Raw genomic sequence first — 12,646 nt, 5'->3', positions numbered from 1 at the left:
TGGAGGGAGCAGCACAGGTGAAACTCCAAGTCTTAAACTGCAATTTAGCTACTCTTGCCACTGCCAATCTGAACCATTCCTGTTCTGAGCATCAGAAATTACGAAGGACCTTGATAATCACCTGATTCAAAGACATAAAATAATAAGTTTCCCTATCAATCTGCTAAATAAATGCCAAGTTTGTTTTACAACCACAGATAAAAGATTTGTCACCTGCAACCAGAGTCATGTCTTCCAAGACAGGATCCTACTAGACCAACTCTGCACAAACCTCTTCTAGCATGGTGTCATCTACCCTGCTCCAACACATTCCTGCAAACAGATTTCTGACTGCCTGACTTTGCAGTTCTCCAAAATGAATGCTTTCAGTTTTTTTACACATCAAAGAAAGGTCAACTGCTTTGAGAAACCGAAATGGTGGCAGCTACACAAGATGCTTATAGAAACTCCCTTCTTTGGATGGTGCTAAGGGAAAGATTTTCACCTCATTACCCTGGCCTAGGACACTAACTCAAGATGAAGGATCTTCGGCTATGTATGAAAATCAAGTATAAAGTACCACTTTAAAATGCATCACCAGCTAGATTAGTCTGATATCTCACATCCACATTTCAACATACTTCCCACTTCAAGTGTAGACTCCTGACATCTTTGTTGGAATCTCGGTTCTCAAATTACAGAAATCATAATCCTCCAACACCCAATAATCAGTCTTTGAGAATCTCAGAGGAAACCCTACAGCACCCAGGAGAATAAGCAAAACCCACTACAACCAAAACAGCAACACAACAGGTTGATGCCTGTTCCTTCCAAATATAGGAACGAACAGAAGTTACTGAGCAGGTAGAAGTATCATGTTCTTCTAATGACCTCATTTATCTACTAGCCAGACATCACCATTTCACACTGAGGAAAACACAGTTCCCCCAATTTAAAAGAATGAAACCCACTGAATTTTATCCTGTCCCCCATAAGACTGTCTAGAGATATTGTGAGTTATACCTTTCAGCATCCTATTGCTGAACTAGTGCATACACGTACTACAGAATTCTAGACATTAACTATATACACTTTACAAGTACTTTTAGATACTGTAGGAATATATGATTAAGTCTAGATCTAAGGAGGCTGTATTCAGGAGATCCCAAAGACCCATCCTATATATTCTATATAATTTTCCTCCTAGTGTCATTAGGCAAGCTCTGAAGCTCTGTGGTAGCTGCCAGAAAGTACCCCTATGGGATATAACACAGTGGTCAGATAACTTGAAGTTATTGTCAGCTTTCACTTCCCCTGCTAAAACACTTTCTCTCTTTTAAGAATTACATTAGCCTAGCCCATATAACCTCATCTAAAATTTAATTATCAATTCTTTGGTAGCATATAACCAGGTATCTTTCTTCTAAACTACAGTTCTTTGCTTCTGCAAGATTTATGCTAGGAGGAACAGCTTAGAGCCCCTACTGGACTTGCAATTTATTTATTTTTCTTCTCTAAGAGTCACTGAAGAAGAAAAAAGTCAAAAGCGCTATTAGTAGTGATTAAAACATTGTACAGCATACATAATTTCTTCCTTCAGAACTGGAGAACAGCAAAGGTTTCTGACTCTGAAGTGTGGCTTATACTGCTACTCAAATGAGTCTTCAGGCAAGTAGATAGATACACAGCTACTGAAGTTCTGCACACAATGGAAGTTCTGCAAAATCACACCTATGCCTGGCCAAGTGCAAGAGTCACAAACTCAAGACATGTCAAGACAAACTCAGAGCTACAAACATATCAGAGACGGGTTAGATAAATGAGTATCTTAGCTAGCAACCTGTTCTAGAGCACTACAAATATCCAATGTATTGAGTATTTAGAAAGGTGCCAGACTTCCTGATCCATGGTATTTGCTTTAAAAATGCTGTACATAAGCAGTCTACCCACAAGGCGTGACAGTATGGAGTTTGAGTGCCTATTACATTCTAGAAATACTAATGCTGAAGTCCAAATTAACTGAAAATTGACTTTGTTAAAACACGGATTTGGAATTTCAGCTACCTGTGACAGTCTAAAGCTGGAAATTTTTTCAGGAGCTCAACCAAAATTAATCTTTAATCCTTTGAAGGTTACTGAATTAAAACCAAACCTTAAATAAAGAAAATTTTAAGTTTCAGAAGTACATGCAACTATAACTGGCATTCTCTAAAGGTCCCTGTGCAGCACAGAAGCTAGTTATGCAAACTACTCATAACACCAACACCATAATACAGCTGCTCCCTTGCTACATATTAATGGATATACACCCATGTTTCTGCCCCATAGAACAAGCACCTCATCTGGGGCATTTCTTTCCAATATAGTATAATTTACCTCACATATGGCACCACAGACTGTGGCAGGAAAAGCTACACCTTCTGTTCTCATTCTTTCATAATAAACAATGCAGAGCTGTTCCTACTAACAAACCCTCTTCCAGGATTTCCTGGACCTCTTTCTTTCAGTACCCTTCAGCACTGGTAAAGAATTTTATTGTACATGCAACAGTTCTGAATCTCCAATGCATTATCTATCTGCAATGTCTGCATGCAATCCAATTTACTCAGGCCATGAACCCTGGGAGACTTCAGATCCTTATCCCTTAGCCTACCTCTGCAACTGTACCTCAACATCAGCAACAGTCTCTTCTCAGTGCAGCTTCTTAACTCATCTGACAGACTTCAGGGACCCTAACATAAACTGTGAGAGCACAAGCTGAGCCAAAAATCTGGAATACTGCAAGAAGTGTACAATCTTACCAGGCAGGAGAGGATCTTCAATACATAGCATGGATGGTCTGTATCCATTAGTCATGACTTTCATGATTTCTTCTTTGGCAATATAGGCACCTCCATTTTTTATTCTAATACCAGTTTTCAAGTAGTTAAAATTCCTTCCATAGAGTTCAAAAAATTCTATCAGAAGCATTCCAAGGTTTTCATCAGCTCTTCTGGCATCAATTCTTGGATGCAGCTGTGACACAGAACAGTTGTTTATTAAAAATTAATGCTCTTCAGATCATAACAGTGCAACAAAAAGCCATCTCATTTAAACAACTGAGTATAACTAAGTTTCAATTGAGCCAATTATGTACTTTCAAATAACCAAGAGGGGGCAGCACTTCAGCAGGATCTCGAAGCCAAAGACTTCTTTCTTCCCTCCTCTTCCAGCTTTTTGAGTATTAGTAAATTATTTTCCATAAGTGAAAAGCAATGAAGAAGTACTGCATACTAAATTACAGCTTATTTAGTAACAGAGTAACATCTGATCTTTCACATAAAATCCACCAGTCAATGTTCGCAGAAGCAAGGCCAGAGGAAAATCTATTGACTCCAATTGAAATACAGTTCTTTCCTCAATCTCCCCATATTATATACAGTATGTAAATTTTATAATATTTTAATTAAACATTAAAAGCAGCAGAATATGTAGGTTTTTCCATTATGACAGCTTCTGAAACATTAACGTTGTACCTCATCGTACTCATACAAAGCTTACTGTCACAAAAATGTATTGGAAGAAGTTACAACACATTAGCTATTTCATCAGTTATCTACAATATCTGGCAATTTTAAGTATGTCAAAACCTAACCAACATGATTAACAAACAGCTTGCTGACTTCATAATTTTAATAAACACTGAGATCAAGTAATCTGCACATTTATTGTGAGTAGTCTAGGGAGCAACATACTTAAAACTGCATCCTGACAGATTTACAAAACACCAGTTAAGATAATTCAGGTACTGCAACAGAAGCTGCCCAGGAAGGTTGCATAATCCGTATCACAGGCCCTGATACACAAAGTAATTCACAAAGTTCCTGCTGCTATTTCAGTTCACACAGTGAACTGAAGTTCTTAGATGTCTGAGAGGCAGTCCATAGGAGCTGCCAGAGATCAAACACCTACAGCCATAACAGTATTGCTGTGCATTGCCAGGGGAGTCTAAAGAAACAGCACCACAACACGGCATAAGTAAAGAAACCAAAATATTTTACAGCACACAGAAACAAATAAGGAACAGACTTACCTGCAGAAAACTAATTGCCATTAAAATTAGGCTGTAAGAGCTAATTCCACCAGTAAAAACTTCATTCAAGTCCCTCTGAAGGAGGAACTGTTTTAATACTAAAATCAAGTAAGGCAGCAAAGAGTATTTCTGCAAAGCAAATTAAGTCTTATCAGTGACAACATCAGTATCCCAAAGATAAGAAAGAAATGAACAATCCTGACAAGAAGCTTCATCTTCTAAGACAAGAATGTTATTCAGCAGTCTTCTATACAGTGTTTCCATAGGAAGAACTGAAACACTTTTTTTATTCTAGAAACAGGTGAATACACTTCAACTCTTATTTGATCAAACAGCTTACATATCAAATTTATTTCCCCCCTAAACAGAAGATTCTGTGAATCCCAGTGTCACTCATAGTCAAAACTGTCCATCTAAACAGTACTTTATTACATAGAATAAAAGTAAACTTGATTTTAAGTATGCAGCTACAGAAGAATTGGATTTAGACATTGTTTAGCAACACAGTATTCATAATCAAGTATCACTTAAATTCAAGGTAAGCAAAACCTGAACAGACTTGCTTTAGAAGCAAAGTTTAGTACCTACCTACAGATCTAGATATGATTGTAGAAGTCCTTTCAGTGTACAGGTTTATCCACACAAACATCTAGCACTCAAAGGTAACACTGAATAGATACCAGTAGAAAATAAACTAAAATATGCATATTTAATTAGTATTAACAAAAATAATCTTCAGCAATAAATTTTCAAGCCTTAAGCCATACCAAAATAGGTTAGCTAAGCATCTAGCACATCCACAGTAAGTAGTATAACGTTCATGATATGGCCGATACCTTCATGTATTCCTTGATAAATCGAGCTGCCTTCACACCAGTTTCTACATTAAAACTGATGTCAACTTTAACTTCTGTCTCCTGGTCAGTAAGTTTTATTATTGGTACCTGAAAAAATTAGAATAGGGTTTTATGAATCCCCAGAAATGCAACACTGGGTACTACATTCCCCAGCTTATTCACTTAAGACATATGGTTACTATTAGTCCAAATGAACGCCACTATCAAGACAAGGAAACATGGTTTTGAGAAGAGGCAACAAACCTAACTTGGCTTAGAAGCAAACACTTTTTAGTGTGGTGATTAAACACACAGGCATGTATGATCACATTGACTTATGATCACTCACGTACTCTTCCATAGCTGTTAGAAATCTGCCTTCATGGCTGCAATATCACTGTTCATACAACTAAGTTTATGTCTCACTATGTTAATAGGAAACATTCTACTCATAACCTGTGGGAACCACATTCATCTGACCTAGCACTGCACCATTCACTCACTCAACTGACAGAAGTCTAGCCTAGCAGAAAAAAATAAAGCACTGTCTGTTGGTTTATCAAGCTGAACTGGTTCACTGCAGAGTCAAGCAAAAGCCAGAATGGATAAGTGCAAAGCACAAGTAGCAATATTTCCTCCCTGGCAGCAATAAATTATTGTAGAAATACTGAACATGTAGCTCAGTCTCACACCACCACCTAGAAGGCAGTATCCTACAAAACCATCTTACAATCATAACCTAAACTTCAGCTGATAACATTCATTTTAAATTTAACTTCTTCTATTTTTAATCTGAAATGGAAAACAAAACAGAAGTATAGCATCACTTTATACAAACAGCTGAGGGAATAAAATAAGGCTAGTAAAATTGATAGGCCTAGCCTAGTGCCATTTTCCATCACTAACTGGTATCGCTGATTCTGAAAATCCCACTCTTTCTCAAGTAAACCAAAGACTAACAGAGCTACCGTTATGTACTGCTACTGCAACAGAAGCCATAGGAATCTTCTGGACCTAAAAGTCACCCTATTCCAGAGACCACAAAATACAACAGCTTGCTAACAGAAGTCTGGAATATGCTTAGTCTCCTGGAGAAAAGAGCACTTGCTTAGTAAAGTAAAATTCTCATACTTAAAAGTTTTTAGCATATTCATTGTGATCTGTTAGGCTTACAAGACAGATGCAAGAAATACTACACATCAGTTTCAAAAATGAAATAAAGCTGTTAAGTAGCGTATTTTGGAAAGGAGAAACAAACATTAGATTTGGAACACTTCACTATGCCATCAGAAACAAGACAACCTGAAAAAACTGGGGTTTCAAGCTAGACAGCTCTAGTTACTCACCCCTGGCTAAAAAAAGTCCTCTCAAAGGTCAGCAGAAAAACATTACACAAACAGTCAACTTATTTTACTAGATATTTTGTGGATACTGACTTTCAGATTTTTATTGACAACATAAGCATGATGTATGGCCTTCCAGCAAATACAGTACACAATTACCACTGTCCACGTAAAAAACTGTGTGCTGTCACTAAGCACATACAGATTCTACTAAAATTTTGCACAGAGCAAAACATCGTGTTTAAGACTATATTATTTGCTTCATGAATTAAGAACACTGTTTACCAACAACATCTAAGGGATCTGAAAGCTTTTCAGTTCAGTATACCGAAGACTATTACTTACTGTAGCTTTATCAAGTACTTTTATGGAGTATGGCTCAGCCACATTGTGTTTTCTTAGTGCTTGCTCCAACAGCTGTAAAGGGGGCCGTTCCCATTTCCCAAAAACAACTAGATCAATATCACTAGAAAAAAAAGACGACAGCATGAGATCCACTAAGTCAAAAGCATAATACTCCACGAAAAAAAAAATTGTAAAATTAGCATTCTACATATTACAAGTCCTTCAGGGTAACCATTTTGCAACTTTTAATGTAGGTTCCAAGTAAGCTTCCTTTAGGAACGTTAAGAGATGGTCTAGCATGCTTTAGAACCCATAATATTGCAGTTTCTTGCTTCCAGTTCTCCAATGAGTTCTTCAAGTTCCCCTCCCTTTTACTTTTCTTGCTCCCTTCCCCTCTGACTTCCACAGCCCAATCCCATCCCTCATCTACCATGTTGACAGGCATATTAACAGTCCAAACGTTTTTTATCAGTGATTCACAGAAATTAAATTTTCAGTGCTTCCCTACTGAAAATTTAATTCATGTAAAGACAACACAGTCTTTAAGACACAGCTGCACAGGTTTTCCGCACAAATCTACTGAACCATCAAGCAACATGAAACACTGAAGCAAGGTATTTTGCTCTCAAAAACATGAGAAAACAGTTGTGATAACTTATCTGCATGCACAGAGAACTGACACACTCTTAGTAATTCACCTTACTTAACAAAACCCAATCTTTACACAGGCAATACTAAACATTTAATTTCACTGCATCTTGAAGACAAAGAGCCAAAAACTAACCCCAGACAGAAGGATGAAAAGGTAATTCACCAACAGGTCAGCAAGTACCTAGAGCAGTACAATGATACATCAAACACTTATCTCAAATCTGTAACTTCAAAAGCTCTTCCCTTTGTCATGTGGGACATTAAGCAAAAATTTCAGTGGAACTTTGATAGGTTTACACACTCCAGTCTAAATTCCCCTTTGAAATTTACTATCACTCTAAAAGACGACAAGTTTTTATATAAAAGTAAATTATTACTTACCTAGTTGGAAGATAAAGCCCTGTACTAAAGCTGCCAAATATCTGGACCTGAAAAATAAAAAACCCACACCAGTGAAATCTCTTGTAATTATGAATGCTCACTTTTTTACTTTCACAAGACTTATGATTTTTCTGGATCTGTTAGGAATATAACCCAGTAAAAAAGTTAGTGAACTTTATTACATATTGTCTTAAGACTGTACAAACACACTGTCTCCTATAGATGCGGCTTTAGAGGAAACTGGCTTTTTTCCACATGAAATGACTAGCAGTCCTGCTAGCAGCAGAGCACAAACTTTTGAAACAAGTCCTTTTCACTATATGTTTCCAGTTCAACAGAAGTATAAGCTGTTATAAGTCTCCTTCCTTCCCGCTCCCTTCTTTCCTGATAGGGCAGCTTTACTGAAATTGGGAAGAGTTTAAGGGAAACATTTTTCCAAATTTCCAGGTTTAAAAAACAGCAAGTGCATCTAAGCATACAATTCAGATAACCATGAATACTCAGATTTTACTGTAAGGATGGCTATGAAATTGTGATAGGTGTTTGTGTGTGGAAAAGGCATGCTGAAAAGACATTCACAGTCCACATTCAATACTTTTAGTATGCTTCCAATCTAGAGAATTGAGACATTCTTCCCCCTCTACTACAGCCGAGCACAATTTACAAGTCTTTTCTTTGAAGTGACCTCTGAAAAGGCTGGGCAACACTGGGCCACTGCAGTGTTTGTATCAGTTTCCACAAGCTAGAAAAATGTTATTGCTAAGGAAAATCACAGGTGAGGATTAAGTAGATGAGCTTTACAGTATCTTTAGCTCAGTACTGTGGCCACAGCCCTCACTCTTATCATGGAAAGCTATGAAATCACAGTGGTCTGAAAAGTTTTCCTGTTTGTTAATGACAACACTACTACCTGGTAATCACACAGGCAATGCTACAGATAGTTTACATTACACTCCTTTTGGATGTTTTTCATGTGGAGGAAAAACTTACTCTTTGGGTAATAAAGGGTTTGAAAAGTCAGTTCCAATTGAAGACCAATTTTCCCACTAAAGCAGGGCTAAAGTAATTCCATGAATGTCAAATTGCTAGAGAGGACTAAAAAATATCTGGGTTTTTTAACTGTTCTTTTGTAAAATATTTGTATTTACAAATATGCACAGAGTCCAAACTCACTGCAGAAATGCATACATAGGTAGTCAGTCTCAGTCTCACTACTATTCAAAATGAAGTTATGCAGAAACAATCAATTTAATAAGTTTTTACTTTAAGAAATGCATTTCTTAAAGTAGACAGTTCTTCACACCCCCAGTTCTCAAAATGGAAAAACTATCAGTAGCCTTCATTAACCTGAAATCTTGGTTTTACGTTCCCTCAACTTTTTAAAATAAACTGTCAAGTACCACAGACCTGTGATATTAAGTCAACTGCCTTAAGTTTGATGTCTTATCTGCTCATTTCTAGAACACAGAACGATAATAGCAAGGTTAAGTGAACTGAGCTCTACAATTTACTAGAGAAGCAAATCAACACTCAAGTGACACTCACATCAGCTGTAGGCCAAAGATCTTTGATGACTGTTTCTATTCTTTTCACCACTTCTCTTCTCATAGCTGCTTCTTCAGGACGAGGGGACATGAAGTCATAGAAGTCAATTATTTCTTCATGTAGTCTAAAGGAGAAAGTAGCATCGGTTATAATGGCAACTGAACTATTACAATAAATTTCAACAAAAACGGGCCATAGGCTTTACTTAATATCATCATTTAACCAAAAACAGCAGTACTTTCAAGAACTGTGAACTCCACAACAATTAAGCTTTCAGAAGGGAAACTGGAAGGTTTGGGATCCGAGACAGATATATTCATACCTGATTTTCATGGCAGCACTTCACAATAATCTCAATACCTACGCATTAGCCCTCACCACACTACCTAAATGCTAAAGATACCAAAAGACACAGAACACAAACACTAGTAGACATTTCCTAACCTTACTGCCTCAACAGTGAAGGTCAAATCCAATTTCCGATTCCCAAAGATTATTTTCTTTAAAAAACAAAGCATTCCTTGATGTAAAAACAACTACTTTGACAAACAGCGATTCCTTTGACCACTCAAGCCCTTTATTAGCCATTCTTTCATATAGAAAGTAACCTTCCACCTGAACTACTCGAAGTGAGAAGTGTCAAATGTATTCTCAACTGTAAAGTACATTAGTATCAGTGTTACATGAGGAGTTCTGACACTGGAACTTTATATACCTGCTAAGACCTTTTGTTTCCCATCTCCTGATAAAGAACAATCACTGCCAAATTTGAAAGAAGATCACTTTGAGTTTTCAGGTGAATGTTGCATTTACTTTCAAAGGAAAACTATCAAGCCATGCCAAACAAAAACAAAAAGGCAAATTAACTACTGCTGTAGTATTTGACAAAAACATCTTTTTGACATTGACATATTTCTAAGATTTCTCTCTTAATTCAAGTAACATAATTCAGCACTGTAGTGAAATCTAAATAGTGTCCTAACAAACATCAGGTTCAATCCTTAATTAACATACTTAGCCTTCCAAAAAGGACAATTTTTATTCATCTCTAGTAGAACTCCTAAATCCCTCCCTGAGCTTTCTGCAACTCATTTTACTAGAGAATTCCCACTCTAACAGACAGCCTCCAACAGACCATATGCCCAGTTCTGTAAGTGTCAGGACTCCTTTCCATACACAAGAGATATTAGCAGCAAAGCGCAAAGACACTTCTAAAAAGCATACATATTTAGAATCACTGTCTGCCCTTTCTCTTACCTTAAACTGGGCCTGGATCAACAATGTAACATTCAACCATGCAGCAGACATAACTAAACATTTCAATTTGTTGATGGATCTACTTGATTTCAAAACTCTCCAAAGCAAGACAGAAAATACAAACTAACATGTCCCTATTTTGTTTCTATAAAGCACACTTTTTTCTCCCTTTCCGGGATGACAAGATCAATGAAGAAAATACTTAAACCAACCTAACAGCAGTGGGGCCAAACTAAAGACTTCCCATTGTCCTGCTTATAAAAATCAGTAGTAGGTAGATATAGGATGAAAGCAAGAAAAGACAAAGCAGTTATCCGACTCCCTTGCAGCAATACTTCCAAGCCTTCACTAATTTCATGTGGCATACTTCCAGGGTGGATCCCAACCATAACATGTATTAGCTCAAAGGACTTTTCCACTGATTTTTCCAGGTCTTCAGTCCATATATTCTTTTGTCATTCATGGCATTTTGTAAGAAATTATGTATGCATCAGAATAAATTAGTGTTTTCTTTTAAACTGCTGCCTGTCAATGATTTCATCTGATGCTCTTTTTCTTGGAGGAAAATTATTGCTGGCAGCTCATCTCCAAACATAACATTTCTCAGGCTCTCAATTCGTATCCACTCATCTCTATCTACCAGCTCTTTTTCAAGCTAGCAATCCTCATCTGTTTTCCTCTCCTTACACAGGAACAGGTCCAAAGTTTGATCACTGCTAATCTTCTTCAGCTTCTTTTCAGTTGCGCCATGTTTTCCAGGTGGCCAGAAATGCACAGTCAATACATAATTACACCATTCAGTTAATTTTACTGTCCCTATCTTTGCAATGACTGCTGCTAACTGATATCTGAGCATACAGCTGCTCTTTAAAAGAAACCATTATGAAGGAGCTTCAAGGTGTTTTTTGAACATTAACCACCAATATAAAGCCCACCCACTGGGTATATTCAGTCTGAATTGTTTTTCTTCATATTCATGATTCAATATTTACTAGAATTTAATTGTATCAGCGATTTTATAATTTAATGAACAATGAACTCCCACTGCAACTGTCTACAGTCAGCTCTAGCTTTCTATTATTCTTCATATCCATTTCTCATTCACTTCTTACCTCCAGGTATTTATGAACATATCAAACAACAAAGTCTTGTGCAATTCAGCTGGTAACCTTCCTTTATTATAAAGTAAATGTTTTATTTTTTCCTCTGATTACTTCTAAGCAGTTAACCCATAAGCCCAGCAAACCTGTGACTGTTCAGTTTTTACAAAGTTTTCAGAAAAGAATTGCTGAAACACCCTTCTGAAAAAATTTAACAGTTCTGTGTTATCAGACTGACCACAGGAATAAGGATTAACAATGAATCCTTCACAGAAATGAGAACTAAGACACAACTACTTTTATCAAAGCATGCACTAGCCCCTTTCTGTGTGTTTACTCATGCAAGTCCATTTTTCTTATGGTACCAAGCCCATGCAACCACTCCAGGAGATCCAGACATTCCTAAAAAAATGCGTTTACAGTAGCCATCCCATATCAGGGAAGGAAGAGAATAAAAGGGGTCTCAGCTCCCCTGCGCACTGCAGCCTCTACCATACACAGCACAGTCTTTCAAAAGCAGCCCCTAGTGTGTCAGCAAGGTCAGGAAGACAGCAAGCACACAGACAAGCACTCTCTCACTTCAATGCCCTGCTGAGCTTCTGTTCAGATGATTAACACTGACACAAGTCTTAACCTTCTTGTGAAAGACTCAAAAGAATACTACCCATCACTAGTCTACATTTCCTTCCCTGATCTACTTTAAGAAGTCAGCTTCACACTTTCTACCTTGCACCAGCAAGGCAGCACTTCATTTAATGCTTCAGTTTGCATGGGACAACAGCACAAGAGTTAGATAATCAAAACTTATTTAATAATTTCAAACCATATACCATGGTTTCATGGTTAAGTTCTTCTGGAATTCTGCAGCATGTACCACCAGCCACGGCTGTACAACAGTTATTCTGCTGATTGATTTAAACACTCCTTATTGGAATTTAAAATGACAGCTGCCTGGAGTCAAAGTAAGTTCTGGTAAGAAGTCTCTTAAGCCCTTCTCTGACAAAAACCAATACAATTAGTTCACTTAGTTATTACTACATGATCTGCCTTCTCTTGGGTACCCTTTCATGTCTCCGTGAGCCCTAGTGCCTCTGTCTGTCAAGTTTCTTGCTTTCAATGTGCAAGGTTTTCAGGTTT

At 37.3% G+C, this 12,646-nt stretch overlaps 1 protein-coding gene across 5 annotated transcripts in view; it reads right to left on the bottom strand.

Moving 5' to 3' along the window:
* TENT4A (terminal nucleotidyltransferase 4A) overlaps positions 1 to 12,646 on the bottom strand; it is a 61,080-nt gene that overhangs the window by 36,650 nt on the left and 11,784 nt on the right. For 4 of the 5 annotated variants that reach the window (XM_037379999.1, XM_037379998.1, XM_037380002.1 and 1 more), the window contains exons 2-7: positions 9,153 to 9,276; positions 7,608 to 7,654; positions 6,576 to 6,696; positions 4,888 to 4,995; positions 4,052 to 4,180; positions 2,781 to 2,994 (exon numbers count right to left, since the gene is read on the bottom strand). In XM_037379999.1, coding sequence (XP_037235896.1) covers positions 2,781 to 2,994; positions 4,052 to 4,180; positions 4,888 to 4,995; positions 6,576 to 6,696; positions 7,608 to 7,654; positions 9,153 to 9,276 — 743 coding nt within the window. The remainder of the gene's footprint in view (positions 1 to 2,780; positions 2,995 to 4,051; positions 4,181 to 4,887; positions 4,996 to 6,575; positions 6,697 to 7,607; positions 7,655 to 9,152; positions 9,277 to 12,646) is intronic. The other variant, XM_037380000.1, reaches the window with a different exon arrangement.

This window comes from Falco rusticolus, chromosome 3, assembly GCF_015220075.1.
Source record: "Falco rusticolus isolate bFalRus1 chromosome 3, bFalRus1.pri, whole genome shotgun sequence".
Taxonomy (NCBI): Eukaryota; Metazoa; Chordata; class Aves; order Falconiformes; family Falconidae; genus Falco; species Falco rusticolus.
The sequence above is the reverse complement of the archived record's forward strand: the minus strand, read 5'-3'. Positions and strand labels throughout refer to the sequence as shown.